General features: G+C 42.0%; 1 protein-coding gene across 4 annotated transcripts; it reads left to right on the forward strand.

Annotated features, from left to right (window-relative positions):
• Window positions 1-15,122: 15,122 nt before the first annotated feature.
• Window positions 15,123-20,043, forward strand: LOC104116128 (F-box/LRR-repeat protein At3g26922-like). 4 transcript variants are annotated; one of them, XM_070177804.1, is made up of 5 exons: window positions 15,130-15,248; window positions 15,655-15,769; window positions 17,233-18,377; window positions 18,464-18,655; window positions 19,585-20,043. In XM_070177804.1, exons 3-5 carry the CDS (start codon window positions 17,235-17,237, stop codon window positions 19,774-19,776), a joined length of 1,527 nt encoding a protein of 508 aa, XP_070033905.1. In that variant the 5' UTR covers window positions 15,130-15,248; window positions 15,655-15,769; window positions 17,233-17,234; the 3' UTR covers window positions 19,777-20,043. The 4 variants fall into 4 exon arrangements, with proteins under 4 accessions (XP_009625218.1, XP_070033905.1, XP_009625221.1 ...); XM_009626923.4 differs by lacking the exon at window positions 15,655-15,769 and having other exon boundaries at window positions 15,123-15,248; XM_009626926.4 differs by lacking the exon at window positions 15,655-15,769 and having other exon boundaries at window positions 15,153-15,248; window positions 17,213-18,377.
• Window positions 20,044-22,159: the final 2,116 nt, after the last annotated feature.

Raw genomic sequence — 22,159 nt, forward strand, 5'->3', positions numbered from 1 at the left:
CATCACGGTTCTTGAGAGCTGTACAATATGAGTTGGGTACTAGGGTTGAGTTGAGCACAACATTTCACCCTCAGACGAACGGGCAGTCCGAGCGCACTATTCAGATATTAGAGGATATGCTCCGTGCGTGTGTGATAGATTTTGGGGGTGCTTGGGACCAGTTCTTGCCACTTGCAGAGTTTGCTTATAACAACAGTTATCAGTCCAGCATTCAGATAGCACCGTATGAGGCTCTGTATGGTAGGCGGTGTCGGTCCCCAGTGGGTTGGTTCGAGCTCGGCGAGGCCAGATTATTGGGTACGGACTTGGTTCATGATGCCTTGGAGAAGGTTAAGGTAATTCAGGATAGACTTCGCACAACCCAGTCCAGACAGAAGAGTTATGCGGACTGTAAGGTTCGTGATGTTGCATTCATGGTTGGTGAACGAGTCTTGCTCCGGGTTTCGCCTATGAAGGGCGTTATGAGGTTTGGAAAGAAGGGCAAGCTAAGCCCAAGGTTTATTGGTCCATTTGAGGTGTGCGTCGAGTTGGGGAGGTTGCTTATGAGCTTGCCTTGCCTCCCACTCTAGTAGGAGTTCATCCGGTATTCAATGTTTCTATGCTCCGAAAGTATCACGGCGATTCGTCCCATGTGTTGGATTTCAGCTCAGTTCTATTGGACAAGGATCTATCCTATGTTGAGGAGCCAGTGGCTATTTTAGATAGGCAGGTCAGAAATCTAAGATCAAAGAACATTGCTTCCGTGAAGGTTCATTGGAGGGGATAACCGGTCGAGGAGGCGACTTTGGAGACCAAGCAGGATATGCGCAACCGTTATCCTCATCTTTTCACCACTTCAGGTATGTCTCTATGAAGACAGATCCGGAATGGAATTATGTCGACTCTGTTAGCTTCGTTGAGTGATTTTGAGCTTAGGAGCGTGTCCGGAATGTGTTTTGGAGGTCTGTAGTAGATTTAGGCTTGAATTGGCAAAAGTTAGATTTTCGGCGATTTCGGCCGATAGTGGAAATTTTGATATCGAGCTCGGAATGGATTTCCGAAAGTGGCCGTAGGTTCGTAGTGTTATTTGTGACCTGTTTGTAAAATTTGAGGTAATTCGGACTAGATTTGACGTGGTTCGACGTCGTTTGTAGAATTTAGAAAATTCTAAGTTCTTAGGCTTGAATCCTTGATTAATTCATGATTTTGGTGTTGTTTGATGTAGTTTGAAGGCTCGACTAAGTTTGTATGGTGTTATAGGATTGGTTGGTAGGTTTGGTTGAGGTCCCGGGGTCCTCGAGTGTGTTTCGGATGCTTAACAGAATGAAATTGGACTTAGGAAAATCTAGTGCTTATGTTGGTTCTGCTGTAATCGCATATGTGCAAGGCTGCCCGCAGGTGCGAGCAAATTGGCACAGAAGTGGGAAAATGGAGGAGTGCCAGCGGTCGCAGGTGCGAGGTGATTTTCGCATCTACGATGCCCGCAGATGCGTTAGGGGTCTTCGCAGGTGCGCAAGGTCCGCAGAAGCGAAAGGGAATTTCGCAGGCACGCACGCGCTGATGTGGCCCTTTCATCGCAGGTGCGAAGGCAGAGGGGGCAAGTGAATTGCGCAGATGTGCACAATTTCCGAACAAGCGCACCCGCAAGTGCGAGCCCAGGTTCCGCAGGTGCAGAAATACCTGGGCAGTGGTTAAAACCGAAGGGCTTCGTGATTTTTGTCATTTGTGACTTTGCAAACTCGGTTTAGGGCGATTTTTGAGAGCATTTTCGAAGCATTTGTTGAGGTATGTGCTTATTTTTGATCAATAATCTTGCTTTGCCATGTATTTTCCCACCTAGTTAGTGTGTATTTTAGGTGAAAATTGAAAGTTAGAGGCTAGGGATTTGGAAGTTTGATTTGTGGATTTGGAGGTCCATTTGGTATCGAAATTTAGTAATTTTGGTATGGTTAGACTCGTGGTGGAATAGGCGTTCCTATTTTGTAACTTTTACCCGATTCCGAGACGTGGGCCCCACGGGCAATATTTGAGTTAATTTCGGGATTTTTGTTAAAGTGTTGATTTCATTAATTAGATGAGTCTATTATTGTTGTATTTATGATATGTAATTGCTTTTGGCTAGATTTGGGCCATTCGGAGCCGGATATTCGTGGGAAAGGCATTGTGACCGATTGATTGAGCTTGGTTCGAGGTAAGTGGCTTGCCTAACTTTGTGGGGGAAATTCCCTTAAGATTTGGAGCTATTGTGCTATGTGAGCGCCGTATACGTGAGGTGACGAGTACATACACGGGCTAGTTGTGGAAAACCCAATTTTCTTACTGAGCAGCAACATGTTTTCCTGTTATTTTGAGTTATACCATTTTAATGAGTACTAATCTATTTTCATTCTTAATTGAGTTATTCCAATATGTGTAGCTATCATGTTTAGTCTAATACAACATGTCTACGTGTCTTACTTGTTTATGTGAATTATGTGCAGCATGCTTAATGAATTTCCTGCTTCTTCCTTGACTGGTACTTAGTCTAAATTGTAAGAATTTCGTGATGTAGTTGTATTTCTATCATTCGCGCTGCATATTTACTTTGGGACTACATAACGGTATTGCAGGAGATCCCCATGTACTGCATATTTACTTTGGGACTACGGAACGGTATTCCGGGAGATCAACCTGTCTTGCATATTTACTTTGGGACTACGGAACGGTATTTCGGGAGATCCCCCTGCACATTTATTTTGGGACTACTGAACAGTATTCCAGGAGATCCCTCTGCACATTTACGTTTGGGACTAAGGGACGGTATCTAGGGAGATCCCCTGTTGTGTTTATGTGTACTAAGCTGTTACCTTCTATGATTTCATTGTTGTTAAATTTAAGCCTTTATTTTATTATGGTATTACACTCTATATTATTTTATTACATATTTACCAATAGGGCCTTGACCTTACCTCGTCACTACTCGACCGAGGTTAGGCTTGGCACTTACTGGGTACCGATTGTAGTGTACTCATGCTACTATCTGCACATCTTTTTCATGTGTAGATCCAGGTGTACCTTATCAGCCACACTATCAGTGAGTCGGGAGAGCTTTGGAGACTTCAAGGTATATCTGCCGCGTCCGCAGACCTCGGAGTCCCCTTCTACTCTTTCTCATGTCCATTATCTTCTGTATTTTTCCTTGTTAGACTCTGATGTATAGAGACGCTAGATTTTTCTTTTTGTAGTTTGTGATTCACGATGTTCCGGGTTTTGGGATTTGTTGTGTATTTTTGAATAATTGGTTAAATTCATATTTTTATTTCATTATTCCGCAAAATGTTAGGCTTACCTAGTTGTAGAGACTAGGTATCGTCACGACGTCATACGGAGGGGAAATTGGGTCGTGACACAAGTACATGAGCACTAAGTAAACATGACTTTTATCATTTATAAAATATCTCGCCAAATAACTCAAGGAGATAAAGCTCAGCCTAATATATTCTCAAATCAATTTTAATTATAAATTCAATAAATTTAGCTAGAAAATTGAGTACAAATAATTCAAATATTATAGGATAAAGTCCTAAGTCTACCCGGACATAAACATGCTTTTAGCTACGTATGGACTCTCGTCACCTCGTGCATACATAGCATCCACAACTAGTAGCACATAATAATTTAATACCTACAGGGTAGTTTCCCCCTCACAAGGTTAGACATGAGACTTACCTCGCTCTGAAATCCGATAACCGGCCTCAACACCTCTCTAACACCTCAAATCGATGCCCATTGATCAGAAACTATCCAAGCAACGTGCAAACCAATCAATATATATTTCAATACTCATAACTTAACAATTTATAATAATTTCAACTCCGCTCGAAAAGTCAACCATCGGTCCCACGTGCCTAGATTCCAAAGATTTTAGAAGATAAATATTACCCATGACACTACGAACTAAAATATATAATTTATTCCCGATTTCATGTCCAGTTTCGTGGTCAAAATAAAAAAATATCAAATTCTAGGTTTTCTTCCAAAATCCTCTAATTTTTAAGAAATTCCATGTTTAAATCCATATATAATCCATGTATTTATCTTAAAATAAGTGGAAATAACTTACCTCATCATATATGGCGAAAATGATCTTAAAGAATGTCACGACCCAAATTAACCCTCCGTAAGGTGTCGTGATGGCACATAGTCTTTACGAGTAGGTAAGCCTAATATTGCGAAAAATATAAAGAAAATACAACATTTTAAAGATAAAAAGCATATTATAAATAGCCAAGAGTAGTACCACTCGGCATATACAATATAATTTTCCAAGACTCGGAATATCACTAAGTCACAAGCTGCTATAATCTATGTAGCTCTATACAAAAGTCTGGAGATAATAAAGAAAGTCTCTCGGTAAGGGAGTAGAAGGGGACTCCAAAGATCTGCGGACGCAAGCAGAAGTACCTTGAAGTCTCCTAAAATCAGCAGCACGTACTAACCCCGAGGCAGATAGCTCGCACCTGGATCTGCACACGAAAATATGTGCAGGAAAGGGCATGAGTACACCACAATGGTACCCAGTAAGTGCCAAGCCTAACCTCGATCGAGTAGTGACGAGATCAGGTCAAGGCCCTACCAGAGTAAATATAATAAATTAAACAGTAAAAGATATAAGTAAAATTTATGGTGACACATTTAAAGAGATTCTCGAAATTTAACAATTAAGGGAGCCCTCGGCTCAGAACAAAGTAAACACAATAGGGAATCTCCCGGGATACCGTCCCGTAGTTCCAAATGAATATGATCTACATGGGGATCTCCCAGAATACGTCCGTAGTTCCAAAGTAAATATGCAGTGCTGGGAGATCTCCCAGAATACGTCCGTAGTCCCAAAGTAAATATGTAGTGGTGGGGGATCTCCCGGAATACATCCGTAGTCCCAAAGTGAATATGCAAAGCCGGGGGATCTCCCGGAATACGTCCGTAGTCCCAAAGTAAATATACAAGACAGGGGGATCTCCCGGAATACGTCCGTAGTCCCAATTTAAATATGCAACGCAAGATGAAATGGCAGGTATGACATCGAGTTATACACTTTATACTGAACACAGACAAGGAAAATAGGAATTTAACTAAGCATGGCGCACAAAATGTCAAATAGGCAGTTAAAATACGTAAGCATGCTCTTCTAGTCTAAACTAAACAATTAAGCATATTAGTGCAATTTAATAAGAGAAGCAATTTATGATTTAAAAAGGATATACGGGATTTTTGCAATAACAACATGTGTACGTACTCGTCACTTCACGTACACGGCGCCCACACACCAAATAATATCAAGACATCCTAAGGGGAAAGTCTCAAACACAAGGTTAGGCAAGCCACTTACCTCGAACCGCTCAAATCACCTCGATAACACGTTCTTGCCACGAGTATCCGACTCCAAATGGCCCGAATCTATCCAATTAAATTGCATAATGTAAATATAACTACATGTAACTAATTTAGCTAATTAATTCGAAGTTAAAGCGTAAAATTAGGAAAAACGCCCAAAAAGTCACTCCGGGACCACATCTCGGAATCGAGTAAAAGTCACAAAATACGAACACCCATTCACTCATGAGTTTACTCGTACCAAAATTGCTCAAATCCGATACCAAAATCTTGATCAAAACCCCAAAATTCGGCCTAAGAATTTTTCTCAAATTTTCACCCCAAATCTGAAATTCAACGATGAATTCAAGCATAGATTAGTGGAATATAACCATAAAGGAGTTAATAATCGTTACCCAATCGATATCTCTGAAAATGCCTCAATCCCTCGTCCAAAATCCGAGTTCCCAACTTATGTTTTTGATAAAAATGGCATAATCTCCGTTTTTTGGAACTTTAATACTGCCCAGACGCGTCCTTCTTCGCGAACGCGGCCACACCCTCGCGTTCACGAAGTACAATTTACTTCGGCCGAAAATTCTTCTTCGTGAACGCGAGGACCATGTCGCGAATGCGTAGCTTCGAGGTTCCACACCTATGCGAACACGAGAGCGACATCACGAACGCGAAGAGTAATTCAGCTGCCCTTCCCAGATACCTTACGCGAACGCGAGGACTCCCTCGCGAACGCGATGAAGAAAATGCCTACAACAGAACACCAGAAATCTGCTATCTTCCAAAGTCCAAAAGTGATCCGTTAAGCATCCGAAACTCATCCGAGGCCCCCGGGACCTCAACCAAACATACCAACAAGTCCTAAAACACCATACGAACTTAGTCGAGCTCTCAAATCACATCAAAAAAATGCTAAAATCACGAATCACCTTCCAATTCAAACTTAAAGAACTTGAAACTTTAAAATTCTAAATTTTGCACACAAGTCAAATTCGATATTACGGACCTATTCCAACTTCCAGAATCAGATTCCGACCCCGATATCAAAATTTCCTCTACCGGCCCAAAACTCCAAAAATTTGACTTTCGCCATTTCAAGCCTAAATGAGCTACGGACCTCCAAAACACAATCCGGACACGCTCCTAAACCCAAAATTACCTAATGGAGCTAACGGAACCGACAGAATTCCATTCCCGAGTCGTCTTCATATAGTTTCGACTACGGTCCAAATCCTAAGGCTTAAGCTCTCATTTAGGGACTAAGTGTCCCAAAACACTCCGAAACTCAAAACCAATCATCCTGGCAAGTCACAATAGCAGAAATAGATTTGGGAAAAGCAGTTAATACGGGATCAGGGCTATTACTCTCAAAACGACCGGCCGGGTCGTTATATCCTCCCCCTCTTAAAATAATCGTTCGTCCTCGAACGAGTATAAAGACATACCTTAAACTGTGAAAAGGTAAGGGTACTGGCTGCGCATATCCTGCTCGGTCTCCCAAGTCGCCTCCTCGACCGGCTGACCCCTCCACTGGACCTTTACTGAAGCAATATTCTTTGACCTGAACTTTCTGACCTGATTGTCCAAAATGGCTACTGGCTCCTCAACATAAGATAGATCTTTGTCCAACTAGACTGAGCTGAAATCCAATACATGAGTCGGATCATCGTAATACTTTCGGAGCATAGACACGTGGAATACCGGGTGAACTCCTACTAGGATGGGAGGCAAGGCAAGCTCATAAGCAACCTCCCCAACTTGTCACAATATCTCAAAAGGACCAATAAACCTCGGGCTCAGCTTGCCCTTCTTCTCGAACCTCATGACACCCTTCATAGGCGATACCCGAAGCAAGACCCGCTCACCAACCATAAATGCCAAATCACGAACCTTACGGTCTTCATAACTCTTCTGTCTGGACTGGGCTGTGCGAAGTCTCTCATGAATCACCTTCACCTTATCCAGGGCATCCTGAACCAAATCTGTACCCAACAATCGGGCCTCGCCTGGCTCAAACTATCCCACTGGGGACCGGCACCGCCTATCATACAAAGCCTCATACGGTGCCATCTGAATGCTGGACTGGTAACTGTTGTTGTAAGCGAACTCTGCAAGTGGCAAGTATTGGTCCCATGACCCTTCGAACTCCATCACACAGGCATGGAGCATATCCTCAAGAATCTGAATCTTACGCTCGGACTGCCCGTCCGTCTGAGGGTGAAAGGCTGTGCTCAACTCCACCCTAGTACCCAACTCCTGCTGTACGGCTCTCCAAAACCGTGATGTGAACTGTGTACCTCTGTCTGAAATGATGGATAATGGAATACCATGAAGGCGGACAATCTCTCTGATATAAATCTCAGCCAACCTCTCAGAAGAATAAGTGGTCAACACTGGAATAAAATGAGCTGACTTGGTCAGCCGATCCATGATCACCCAAATAGCATCGAACTTTCTCAAAGTCCGAGGAAGTCCAACCACAAAGTCCATGGTGATCTGCTCCCACTTCCACTGTGGGATCTCTAACCTCTGAAGTAACCCACCCGGTCTCTGATGCTCAAATTTAACTTGCTGACAGTTGAGACACTTGGCCACAAACCCAACTATATCCTTCTTCATCCTCCTCCACCAGTAGTGTTGTCTCAAATCCTGGTACATCTTCGCGGCACCGGGATGAATGGAGTACCGCGAGCTGTGGGCCTCCTCGAGAATCAACTCCCGAAGCCCATCTACATTGGGCACACAGATCCGGCCTTGCATCCTCTTCACACCGTCATCACCAATAGTCACATCTCTGGCATCACCTCACCGAACCCTGTCCTAAAGGACTAGAAGATGAGGATCATCATACTGGCGCTCCCTGATACGGTCAAAAAGAGAAGATCGAGCAACCATACAAGCTAATACCCGGCTAGGCTCTAAAATATCCAATCTCACGAACTGGTTGGCTAAGGCCTGAACATCCAAGGCTAAAGGCCTCTCAGCTACCGGAAGATATGCCAAACTCCCCAAACTCTCTGCCCGGCGACTCAAGGCATCGACCACTACATTAGCCTTCCCCGAATGGTACAATATAGTGATATCATAGTCTTTAAGTAGCTCCAACCACCTCCGCTGACGCAAATTAAGGTCCTTCTGCCTGGACAAGTACTGCAAACTCCGGTGGTCAGTGTAAATCTCAGAGGGAACACCATACAAATAATGACGCCAGATCTTCAGGGCATGAACAATAGCTGCTAACTCGAGATCATGAACCGGATAATTCTTCTCATGCACCTTCAACTGTCTAGACGCGTAGGCAATCACCCTACCATCCTGCATCAATACCACTCCAAGGCCAATCCTCGAGGCATCACAATAGACAGTGTAGGACCCCGAACCTGTAGGCAATACTAATACTGGGGTTGTAGTCAAAGCTGTCTTGAGCTTCTAAAAGCTCTGCTCACACTCCTCGGTCCACCTGAACGGAGCACCCTTTTGGGTCAGCCTGGTCATAGGTGCTGCAATAGATGAAAATCCCCTCACAAGGCGATGGTAATACCGCGCCAAACCAAGGAAACTGCGGATCTCTGTAGCTGATGATGGTCTAGGCCAACTCTGCACTGCCTCCACCTTCTTCGGATCTACCTTGATCCAATCACAAGACACTATGTGGCCCAAAAATTTCCACTGAATCAAGCCAGAATTCACACTTAGAAAATTTTGCATATAACCTATTCTCCCTCAAAGTCTGAAGCACGGTCCTCAGGTGTTGCTCATGATCTTCCCGAGACCGGGAATATACCAGGATATCGTCAATAAACACAATGACAAAGGAATCAAGATAGGGTCGGAATACACTGTGCATCAAATGCATAAAGGCTGTTGGGACATTGGTCAGCCCAAATGACATGACAAGAAACTCATAGTGACCATATCTGGTCCTGAAAGCAGTCTTCGGGATATCTGGCTCCCGAATCTTCAACTGATGATAGCCAGAACGCAAGTCAATCTTGGAAAACACCCTGGCACCCTGTAACTGATCAAATAAATCATCAATGCGAGGCAAAGGATACATGTTCTTCACTGTAACCTTGTTCAACTGCTGATAATCAATACACATACGCATATAACCATCATTCTTCTTCACAAATAAGACCGGAGCACCCCAAGGTGATTCACTGGGCCTGATGAAACCCTTATCAAGAAACTCCTTTAACTGCTCCTTCAACTCCTTCAACTCAGGAAGAGCCATACGGGAAGGAGGAATAGATATGGGCTGAGTGCCCGGCAACAAATCGATGCCGAAATCAATATCTTTGTCGGGCAGCATGCCCGGAAAATCGACTGGAAACACATCCTGAAAGTCCCTCACTACTGGAACTGACTCAACTGTAGGGGTATAAATACTAACATCTCTCACATAGGCCAAATACGCATCACACCCCTTCTCAACCATTCGCTGAGCCTTAAGAAATGAAATGACCCTGCGGGGAGTATACTCTAAGGTACCTCTCCACTCTAATCTCAGCAAGCCTGGCATAGCCAGCGTCACGCTCTTAGCGTGACAATCAAGAATAGCATAATAAGGCGACAACCATTCCATGCCCAAGATAACATCAAAATCTACCATACTGAGTAATAACAAATCGACTCTAGTCTCAAAACCACTAAGAGTAATCAAACACGACCGATATACGCGCTCCACAATGAGAGAATCTCCCACAGGAGTAGATACATAAACATGGGAACTCAAAGAATCCCGAGATATCCCCAAATGTGGAGCAAAATAAGAAGACACATATGAATACGTAGAGCCTAGGTCAAATAATACTGATGCATCCATATAACAGATAGGGATGATACCTGTGATGACTGAATCTGAAGCAATGGCCTCTGAACGGGCTGGAAGGGCATAGTACCTAGCCCGGCCTCCCCCTCTAGGGTGACCTCGACCTCCCCGACCTCCACCTCGAGCTGGCTGAGGAGGTGGGGTGGCAGCTGGTGCTAGAAGAATGGCCGGAGGACCTGGTGGAACACGTGGAGGCTGATAAGTCTGTGGAGGTGCACCCCTCCTGGCTTTGGGGCAATCTCTAACCAAGTGACGAGTGTCACCACACTCAAAACAACCTCTCAGAGGGCGCGACGGTTGAGACTGACTCGGACCTGGCCTACTGGACTGGCTGGTAATAGCACCTTGAGTAGGAGGCATACTGGATACCGGTGGTGCATAATAGGGCTCCTGAGGTCTAGGAGGAGCTGGAACACCACTGGCTGTTGGAAGAGCTGAATGAACAGGGCGACTCACAAATCCCCTACCATGCGTGCTGCTGGTGCACGAGCTCCTGAATAATGAAGTATCTCGAGACCTCTTGGCCTCTCTCTCCTGTCCCGGGCAAACATGCCCTCCACTCTCCTAGTAATGCCCACTGCCTGCTGATAAGTGATGTCCATCTCCAACTCTCTGGCCATACTGGTCCGAATACTGGGGTGGAGTCCCTCAATGAAGCGACCAACCCTCTCTCTGACTGTAGCAACCAGAGCCTGCGCATGGCGAGCTAACTCACTAAAATGGACTGCATACTCCAACACAGTCATAGCACCCTGACGCAACTGCTCAAACTCTGCGCGCCAAGCGTCCCTGAGGCTCTGAGGAACATACTCACGCAAGAACATCTCTAAAAACTAAGTCCAAGTGAGTGAGGCTGCCTCGTCTGGACTACTCAGCTCATAGGCACTCCACCACTGATATGCCGCTCCCCTTAGCTGGAAAGCGGTGAAAGAAACCCCACCCATCTCCACAATGCCCATAGTGCGGAGAATACGATGACACTCCTCAAGAAAACCCAGAGCATCATCTGAAGCTAGTCCGCTGAAAGTAGGTAGGTGGTACTTCTTGTACCACTCAAGTCTGAGCTGCTCTGCCTCAGAAGCAGCTACCCTGATCTCATGCTGAACCGAAGCCACTAGGGGCATAAGAATATACTCTGGGGCCTGATCAACTTGGACCCTCTGCTCAGGAGTGTGGGATGCGAGAGTCTGTGCCCCTCCCCTAGCCTGAGATGTAGCGGGAGCTATCGGAAATAGTCCAGCCTGAACCAGAGTGCTGAACATGCTCAAGAGCTGAGCTAAAGTCTCTTGGAGGGCTGGAGTAGCAATAGGGATCTCCGGTGCCGGCCCTCCAGCTGAAGCTGCTGGGGGCTCCTCTGACGCAGCTCTCGCAGGTGCTCGGGCTGCACCGCGTGGTCGTCCTCTACCCCGACCCCGGCCTCTGGCGGCTCTGGCAAGGGGCTCGGGTGCCTGATCGTCGGTCCTCCCGGTACGGGTCCTCACCATCTGTGAGAAAGAATATAATAGAATCTTAGAATTTTTGATGTCAATAACTCGCACGACAAGGAGATCAAAGAAATATGATTGTTCTTAACAGTTACATAGCCTTCCAAAGATAAGTACGGACGTCTGCACACCGATCCATGAGACTCTAATAAATCGGCTTGTGACTCGCGACTCCTACGAACCTAGTGCTCTGATACCAACTTGTCACGACCCAAATTAACCCCCCGTAAGGTGTCGTGATGGCACCTAGTCTTTATGACTAGGTAAGCCTAATATTGCGAAAAATATAAAGAAAACACAATATTTTAAAGATAAACAACATATTATAAATAGCCAAGAATAGTACCACTCGGCATATACAAAATAATTTCCCAAGACTATATCACTAAGTCACAAGCTGTTATAATCTATGTAGCTCTGTACAAAAGTCTAAAGATAACAAAGAAAGTCTCTCGGCGAGGGAGTAGAAGGGGACTCCGAAGATCTGCGGACGCAAGCAGTAGTACCTTGAAGTCTCCTAAAATCAGCAGCACGTACTAACCCCGAGGCTAATAGCTCGCACCTGGATCTGCACACGAAAACATGTGCAGGAAAAGGGAGCCCTCGGCTCAGAACAAAGTAAACACAATGGGGAATCTCCCGGGATACCGTCCCGTAGTTTCGAATGAATATGCAGTACAAGGGGATCTCCCGAAATACGTCCGTAGTCCCTAAAGTAAATATGCAGTGCTGGGGGATCTCCCGGAATACGTTCGTAGTCCCAAAGTAAATATGCAGTGTTGGGGGATCTCCCGGAATACGTCCGTAGTCCCAAAGTAAATATGCAGTATTGGGGGATCTCCTAGAATACGTCCGTAGTCCCAAAGTAAATATGCAGTGCTGGGGGATCTCCCGGAATACGTCCGTAGTCCCAAAGTAAATATGCAAGACAGGGGGATCTCTCGGAATACGCCCGTAGTCCCAATTTAAATATGCAACACAAGATGAAATGGCAGGTATGGCATCGAGTTATACAGTTTATACTGAACACAGACAAAGAAAATTATAATTTAACTAAGCATGGTGCACAGAATATCAAATAGGCAGTTAAAACACGTAAGCATGCTCTTCTAGTCTAAACTAAACAATTAAGCATATTAGTGCAATTTAATAAGAGAAGCAATTTATGATTTAAAAAGGATAAACAGAATTTTTGCAATAACAGCCTGTGTACGTACTCGTCACCTCACGTACACGGCACCCACACACCAAATAATATCAAGACATCCTAAGGAAAAAGTCCCCAACACAAGGTTAGGTAAGCCACTTACCTCGAACTGCTCAAATTACCTCGATAACACGTTCTTGCCACGATTATCCGACTCCAAATGACCCGAATCTATTTAAATAAATTGCATAATGTAAATATAACTACACGCAACTAATTTAGCTAATTAATTCAAAGCTAAAGCATAAAATTAGGAAAAACACCCAAAAAAGTCACCCCGGGCCCACGTCTCGTAATCGGGTAAAAGTCACAAAATACGAACACCCATTCACTCATGAGTTTACTCGTACCAAAATTGCTCAAATCCGATACCAAAATCTCGATCAAAACCCCAAAATTCGGCCTAAGAATTTTTCTCAATTTTTCACCCCAAATCCGAAATTTAACGATGAATTCAAGCATATATTAGTGGAATATAACCATAAATGAGTTAAGAATCGTTACCCAATCGATATCTCTGAAAAGGCCTCAATCCCTCGTCCAAAATCCGAGTTCCCAACTTAAACTTTTGATAAAAATGGCATAACCTCCGTTTTTTGGAACTTTAATACTGCCCAGACGCGTCTTTCTTCGCGAATGCGGCCACACCCTCGCGTTCGTGAAGTACAATTTACTTCGGCCCAAAATCCTCCATCGCGAACACGATGCACATGTCGCGAATGCGTAGACCACTCAGCTTGACCCTTCGCGAACACGGGATGTCCATCGCGAACGCGAAGCACGAAAATGCCTGCAAAAGAACACCAGAAATCTGCTATCTTCCAAAGTCCAAAAGTGATCCGTTAAGCATCCAAAACTCACCCGAGGCCCCCGGGACCTCAATCAAACATACCAACAAGTCCTAAAATACCATACGAATTTAGTCGAGCTCTCAAATCACATAAAAAAAATGCTAAAATCACGAATCACCTTCCAATTCAAACTTTAAAAAATGCTAAACTCCCGAAGTTAGACCACTACCAGCATAAATTCCTTCTATGCGATCGCGACCTTCTTTCCGCGATCGCGATTCACAAGGCCTGGAACAACACTTTGCTCTTCGCGATCGCGGCCCAGACCTCCCCGATCGCGAAGAGCACTCCTAGCATTAGATATCAACAGTTTAAAAGGGCCTAAAAGTGGTCTGAAACCATCCCAAAACTCACCCGAGGTCCGATGAATCCCGTCCAATCATTATAACAAGTTTATATGCCCTGTGTAAACTTGTTCAAAGGCCCGGAACACGAATTACAATATCAAAATCAAGTATTAAAGATCAAACTCAATTTCTTAAACTCTCTTAACTTTCAAACCTTCATGCTTCACCGAACGCGTCCGAATCCCACTTAGACATTCCAGAATGATACCAAATTTTACGTACAAGTTACAAATCACAAATCACAATACGAACCTATTCCAAGTGTCGAAATCCCAAACGGACATCGATAAACACCAAAGTCCACTTCAAATCAAACTTAGGAAATTCTAAAACTTTCAAAATGCTAACTTTCCATAATAAGTGCTGAAATGCTCCCGGACCATCCGATACTTAAACCGAGCATACGCCCAAGTTCAAAATCATCATACGAACCTATTGGAACCTTCAAATCCCGATTCTGGGGTCGTTTACTCAAAAGGCAAACCTTGGTCAACTCTTTTAACTTAAAGCTTCCAAATTGAGAATTTTTCTTCCAAATCAATTCCGAAATTCAAATCCGACTACACGTATAAGTCATAAATACATGAAGAAAAACTACTCAATGAATCAAACCGCCGAACGACGCGCTAGAACTCAAAACGACCGATCAGGTCGTTACTGGAGGTTGGGTTTTCTAGAGTGTTGAGAAATAACCGGCCAACTATTAATAGCGGGGGCCTTTTCTATTTATACTTTGTTTATACAATGTAAAATTAGCTAACTACTAAATGAATAACCACTATACTATATTAATAAAGAATGGCTAACTAGTACAAAAGGTTAAGTACAAAATAAATAGCCGGGCCAACTCAAGTGTGCTGCTTTGAGCCTGAATTGGTGCAAGCTGGTGGCGCAACACTTTGAATTATATGCCCATAGTATAGCACAAATAAAAGTTGAGCTACTATCAAAATACCATTTGGTAAATAGTAGTGTAACAGAAGGTAAATATAGCCAATATTCGAAAGTAAAAGGACTAAATTTGGCCCTTTTCCCGTATTTATTTTTTGGCGTAGGCCCTTTTCTGATATAAGCATTCTTATTTTCTTTTTCGAAACAGCAAAACCTCTACCCCGGTTTCATGACTCACTCCCAGTGACGTAGGGAACATTGAAGAATCAGCCAACCTCGTACAAATCGCTGGTACCAAATCTCCAATTCTTCAGTGTAGTTCGATTCTTTCTTTCACCATCTGACATCTGTTTCTACATTTCTTCCTTCCCCCGTCCCCCTACCTCACGGAAATGCAAGTTTATGTTCGATTTTCTCCAATTTAATCTGGAATTTGTGAATTTTTTGGGGCTTTCTACTGTTAAATAATTGGATGTGTTGTCTTTTTCGGATTTTCTGGGCCGTTAAAATTGGCTTATGGTGATTGTGTTTGAATTCTTTTCAATTTTGTTTTTATTTGTTGCTTGGCTATTTTGAATTTGGGCCGTAGTGCATGCAGAACGAATAATTTCTTTTCATTTATTACAAGAAAAAACATAATATAATTGCAAAGCTTATTACTAATTGCTCCTGAGCTATCGAGTAACTGTGCTGGTAGGAGGTAGCAGGCACTTGTGAAATTAAGGTGCGATCAAGCTGGTGAAATTAAGGTGCGATCAAGCTGGCTGGACACCACGGTTATTAAAAAAAGCGTGTTACTAATTGCTTTGAATGTGAGTGTGTAGAAGAGGTTAGCTTCTTGTATGACTGAGTGACCTTCCTTTACTTTTGTTTTTTCCTGTATTTGTTGTTAAGCATATCTTTGGCGCTATTATGGAACCTATTGCCAGTTTAGATAGTTGTCAAATGTAACAACCCGATTCATTAGAGATATTGTTCGCTTTGGGCCTAGGCCCGTACGACTTTAAAACGCGTCACTAGAGTCTAAGGCATGTCTATTTATACACCCAGAATCTCTTCTGTGTTTTGTCGATGTGGGATTCGTCTTATGTCACATACACCCCCTCGTAGGGACTCAGCGTCCTCGCTTAGGTTTGCCAGGTTTGCCCCACCACTGTTCAAGGTTGCACGTGGAGTGGCTTTGATAACATATGTAAAAGCCCAGCCCACTAATGATATTGTGCGCTTTGGGTCCATGCCCGTGCGACTTTAAAATGCGTCACTAGAGTCTAAGGTTTGTTTACTTATATATCCAACATCGCTCTCGTGTTTTATAGTGTTGTCAAAGGCGCGCTTAAGCCCTGAAGTGAGACTCAAAACATGTTGAGCGCTTCGCCTCGCTTTGGGGGCGCTTTAGCGTCGCATCAAAGTTCTAAGGCATATTTTTCCTTGCCAATGAGTGTAATCCTAAAAAGGCGACACTAAACAATTAATATTTCATTTTATCGTAATTCTTTTTCAATTTTTTTGTCTGTATATGTGTTATTCATGCTTATAATTATTGGTTTTGGACTACATATATATATTTTTCACTAATGAAATTACTTATATATCTAATAAATTTTAACATAAGTAATGTAGTGATAAAAACTAAAATTATATCTCGAAAGTTTGAATTCAAAAGATAGAGAGGGGGGGGGGGGGGGGAGGGGCTCGAATATGTAATGAAAGTTATATAAAATATAGGTAGATTTTATAACAATTTCATGAACTAATTTTTCAATTTATATTTTTTGAATGACTTAAAAATAATTTTAAAATATAGTTTGACATCATTTTAATTATATCCAAAGTACTGTGACAAAATTAATTAAAATATCATAATACAAAAATAATTTACATAGATGATTGATAAAAGAGAGGAAGAATGTTTATCGTTTGAAGTTGAAGCAGGAATCTGATTTAAGCAAAACTGGGAAAAAAATAAATAATTTTAACCCACAAAAAGCTCAGGTGAATTATTGCAACTGACATCATTTCGATTCAAAGTGAGCGTGCTGCAAACTCATTTGTTGAAACAAATAATCTTTCCTCTTGCTCTTAGCTTTCCTTATTCTTGTGGGGTTTGGCTTTTACACTTACCTAAATCTTTTAACAGCCTGGTTTTGGAAGGGAACTTTCCCTTTCCTTATACTTCTCGAATCCTTTCACTAATATGTTTAAGATGTATGTGTCACATATATACTCCTATTCTTTATTTTTATTCTGTGTTAAAGGGTTATAGAAATTTTGGCAGCAATGGAAGGGACAGATCAAATTTCGGAACTGCCAGTGTCGATTTTGGAGCACATTCAGTCTTTACTTGTTGTTAAAGATGCTCTGAACACTAGTACATTGTCCAAGGCTTGGAACAGTGCTTGGGCTTCCCTCTCCTGCTTAAATTTTGGTGATGATATTTTCAGCAAGTCAAAAAACATTGTGAGTCAAATTCTAGCAGATCGGCAAAAGCAGAACATCTCTATACAAAGGTTCATGGTAAAGTTACCATATGCTTCGTTAACCTCTAATTACGTGGATAATTGGATTAATATACTGGTAGCCTGTAATATCAAAGAGTTGTCTATAGAGGTTGAACGCACACACACTTACATCAAGTTGCCTGAAGCAATCTTCGCTTCCAAATCTCTAAACGTGCTTCGTTTAGGCAGATTTAATCTCGAACTACCCTCTAATGGCATAAAATTTTCATCTTTGCGAGAGTTATACCTTGCTGACTCGTTTTTGGACGAGCAATTACTTCAAGCTCTATGCGCAAGCTGTAGCAATTTAGAAGTTTTGTCTTTAAGTGGATTTCATGGACCAATCAGTTTACAAGTAGCAGGAACTTTACCTAAACTAAGGGCGGTATATTTGGAAGATTGCCCAGATCAATTTCAGATGGTTGATATTGCAGCACCTAATCTTAAAGACCTTGAAATTAGCTCATTTTGTGAGGACCTACATGTAATTAAGATAACTGCTTGCAAATCCCTAAAGCATTTGGAGCTCTTGACTGTTGAGGCTGTCACTGACCAATGGTTAGAGGAGCTTCTTCCAAATATACCCAACCTTGAAATCTTTCACTTATCTTGTTGCTCGTCGTTGAAGACCGTGAATATCTCAAGTGATCGGCTCAAGTATTTCCAAGTAACTGCGTGCAATAATCTGATTGAGGTTGATCTAGATACTCCTAACTTACTAGGATTCTTATGTGATGTTCGTTATGGAGAAGATACTGTTGATCCCTTGCCCACATTCAATCTGAAAGCTTCAAGTCTGCTGGAAGCTTGTCTCTGTTTGATCCCAGAAACCCTTGACAATCCTTGGTACTCTAAGCTGATAAAGTCTCTTGGTAACTTTAATCATTGCAATGCTATCACTCTATGCTGTGAGAATGACAAGGTACGTACGTGCAACACGTTGTCTACTTGCCCCTGCTTGAAGACGTGGTTCTGGATTTCTCATAATTCTTCTTTTTGTTTGTACAGGAGATAGTTATACCAAAAGACATGAGAGAGAACTTGCTTCCTCCACTTTATGATGCTAAGTGTTTGCGTGTAACAATTATGAATCCATTGAATCATTCAGTTGTGGACGTTGTGGATAGTTTGCTCTGGATTTCTCCTCAACTGGACAGCCTATATTTTGGCTGCGGGACTGAAGACTTAAAGACCCTGAAGGTAAGGTTTCTTGCACCTTTATTCTTCATGTGTGGTTTTCTGTCAGTTAGTTCCCTTTTTTACATGTCTTTGAGTTTTTTTTTTTTTTTTGGTGACAAAACCTTCATACTTGGTTTAAGATCTTTTGTTTACATAATAGTACAATTATGAGCAGATTAGCCAAAACCTGACAGTTAGTCAACCAACATATGCAAAACTGCAATCACCTACATACATAAAGATTAGCGAGGTAACAAAACCCTTTGTTGCCCCTTATAAAAGTTGTTTGTATAAATTACTTCCCATTAATATCCGCAAACGTATTGGTCAGTTGACTGGTTAAGGGCCAGGTGTTCTCGATTGATTTGTAAACGGTTAGAGAAATTGTGCCAAGTTAATAAACTTAAAGTTATGTGTCGCCGGTCTATTAGTTAAGACTTAGCCACTTTAGTTTAGGTCTTATGTTTATTAGGAGTCTTTTAATCCTATATGAGATTTATGTACATGCCATTTGAAAATATAGAGAATTCTCGTAAAATAGGAGTCTGAGATGAACTTAATCAGAACGGCATGGTAAGTGAGAATCATATAACCAATTCCAACTTGCTTTCAGTTGAGGTTTAATTGTTGTTGTGGTGGTGGTTATTATTATTATTGCTGTTGTTGTTGAGGTTTAGTTGTTGTTGTGGTGGTTATTATTATTGTTGTTGTGTGCTCGGTCAACTTCGAGAAACAATCTAAACACAAGAATGTAGTTCATAATACTGGAAAAGCAGGGACATATGCACGTCTTATCTGCTCGAACTGAACATTATTTTGATATACCTAATTCGATGACGCTTCCTCTTCCCTCACAGTGACTGTTAACCTTTCTATGTTAGTTTCATGATTGATTGTTCATGGAGATATTTATTACCTTTGTTTCTGTCATGGTTTTCCTGGTTTTGTAGTTTACATACAGAGATGCAGCTGATGATGAAGATGAGAAACCTTGTTGTGCATCGCTGCCTTGGAAATGTTGGAGGCATGAGCTAAAGAAAGTTAAATTGAACAACTTTACATGTATGGAGCTGCAGGAGTTGAGAAACTACCTTCTCACAGATACAGACATTTTGGAGGAAATATTTGAAGTTCCACCATAAAGGAGCCTTCTCCCTAATACAGATATATTGGAGAAGATAATTGAAGATCCGCCATAATTGAGCCTTCGTACTTCATTTAAGTAGATTTCCTTTAACTAAAGTTTCCATGGTTCCTTCTGTGTAGTTGCGTCTAGCTCATGTTATGCTTTGAGTAAATTAGTTCATGACCTTTTTTGCTGATGTCTTATGTACTTGTCGATGATGGGCAATCTCATGTTGGACTTGGACATTTGTCTGCCATGTTATTGTTTCTATTTTCTTATTGTTTTTTTTTTCTTTTTGCTTTTGAAGTTCAAACCTTATTCAAATTATGGAACATTCAGTGTATGATTGTTCTGGTGCAATTTTGGGCAAATGAACTGGCGGAGAAACAACTGAGGTTAGAAAGGGCCAGGCGTACCGAATTTTTTCGTGATTCATGAACTTATGGAGCCCCTTGGTTTTGTTTAAGTGGGGATTTGATGTCCAAAGTTTTGTTAGGTGGCTTGGATTTTCCCTGAAGATTGTTTCTTTGAGAACAAGGGTAATTATGCAGTGGAAATCACATCTTTGCATTTGCTATACTTTTGTTCATCAGCATTTGTAGTACTTCCATTTTTAGTAGCTTTACTGAGATGGTTATATTGGTCTGCATGTTATACAAGTAGGCTACAACTTGACATTTTTGTTGTCAAAGACCTTTTTATTATGTTTCTGGAAGCTTTTGTACAGTAACTGTTAGCATTCCAGACCTGATTAATAAGAATACATGGGGACTCAACAACAACAAAAAAAAGGAAAGGAAAGGAAAGGAAAGAGGATTTGGTGATAATACAGACTTTTACTGATCAACAGTAATGCAAAGTAACAAGCAACTCCATGAGATTCCATCTTGTTTAGTAACTTCAGTTTTGAGTTGTTATAAGGAGACTCCGTTATTCAATCAACTGTAGACTTCGAGGGAATTTAATATGAAGAGATTGCAAACCACGAGTTGAGGGTCTCCATTCAGTTCTCGTACTCAGAAGAAGCACATTTAGGCGGTTTTTTCTTTTTCTGAAGTTTCCAAAAATAGAGTTTGCAAATTTATAAGTAGCAACAACAGTTCAAACAAACACTTATTTTTGAAAAAAAAACTCACTAGAACTGTTGAATCTTTTGTTTAGAATAGCTTGTCCGGGTTTATAAACATCTTTTCGTGATAACTCTTCTCTGACTTCTTGTTCATCTTAACGACTAAAAAGGATCTTTTTAATGAAATAAATTATATGCTCATGAGTCATGACTCAACTCTGAGGCGATTGCTAGAACGCATTGCTTTATTCCTTGTTTTGGGATGTAGTGACAGTCTTACTGATACGGAGTTATTGTGTATTGAAAATTAGAAACTCCATTCAATACAAATACGAAACAAGTTTATGTTTATTTTGTCGATCTGTAAAGGATTGTTTGGTTTTGACGCAGGTTGTGTAAGGATTGGAATGCATCGTTAATAATGGAAGGATTGTAATGTCGTGATAGATTTTATAATAAACTTATAAAATAATTTCTAGCCTGGGGTTTTGTAGCCTGATTTTTTCGAACAAGATAGTAGTGTTGGTTTTCGCACAATACTTACCGATGAGTAAATAATGCAAATCAATCTTGAGTCGTCAACCGAAAAGACGCACGGTGACTTCCGATGAGACTGGAATTTCTAGGGTTTGGTCGCACAAGGGTTTCGTATCTGATAGTGGTACTGATATATGTACAGTACCACTGTAGCAGTGATAAACCTTGGGAACAAGGCGAAGTTACCGGAAAATTGCACGGCGATGAGATCTTTCTTCCCGAATGTCACTGGAATGACGCACAACGATAATTTTCTCACTGAAGCTCTGATACCATGTGAGAATGCACAGGAGAAAAATCTATTTATTGATAATGATACAATGAGTCCTATTGAGACAAGAGCGAGTTGCTCTAGTGGTAAGCACACTCCACTTCCAACCAAGAGGTTGTGAGTTCGAGTCACCCCAAGAGCAAGGTGGGGAGTTCTTGGAGGGAGGGAGGCGAGGGTCTATCGAAAACAGTCTCTCTACCCGAGGTTGTGAGTTCGAGTCACCTCAAGAGTAAGGTGGGGAGTTCTTGGAGGGAGGGAGCCGAGGGTCTATCGGAAACAGTCTCTCTACCCCAGGGTAGGGGTAAGGTCTGCATACACACTACCCTCCCCAGACCCCACTAATGGGATTATACAGAAAGTAGCGAAAATGAAGAAGTTAAGATGGATGTGCAGGCATATTAGGAGAGATATGATTATGAATGAGGATATCTGGGACAAGGTGGGAGTGACCTCTGTAGTGGACAAGATGCGAGATTGAGGTGGTTCGGGCATGTGAAGAGGAGATGCGTTAGATACCCTAAT

This window comes from Nicotiana tomentosiformis, chromosome 6 (genome assembly GCF_000390325.3).
Source record: "Nicotiana tomentosiformis chromosome 6, ASM39032v3, whole genome shotgun sequence".
In the NCBI taxonomy this organism is placed as follows: domain Eukaryota; kingdom Viridiplantae; phylum Streptophyta; class Magnoliopsida; order Solanales; family Solanaceae; genus Nicotiana; species Nicotiana tomentosiformis.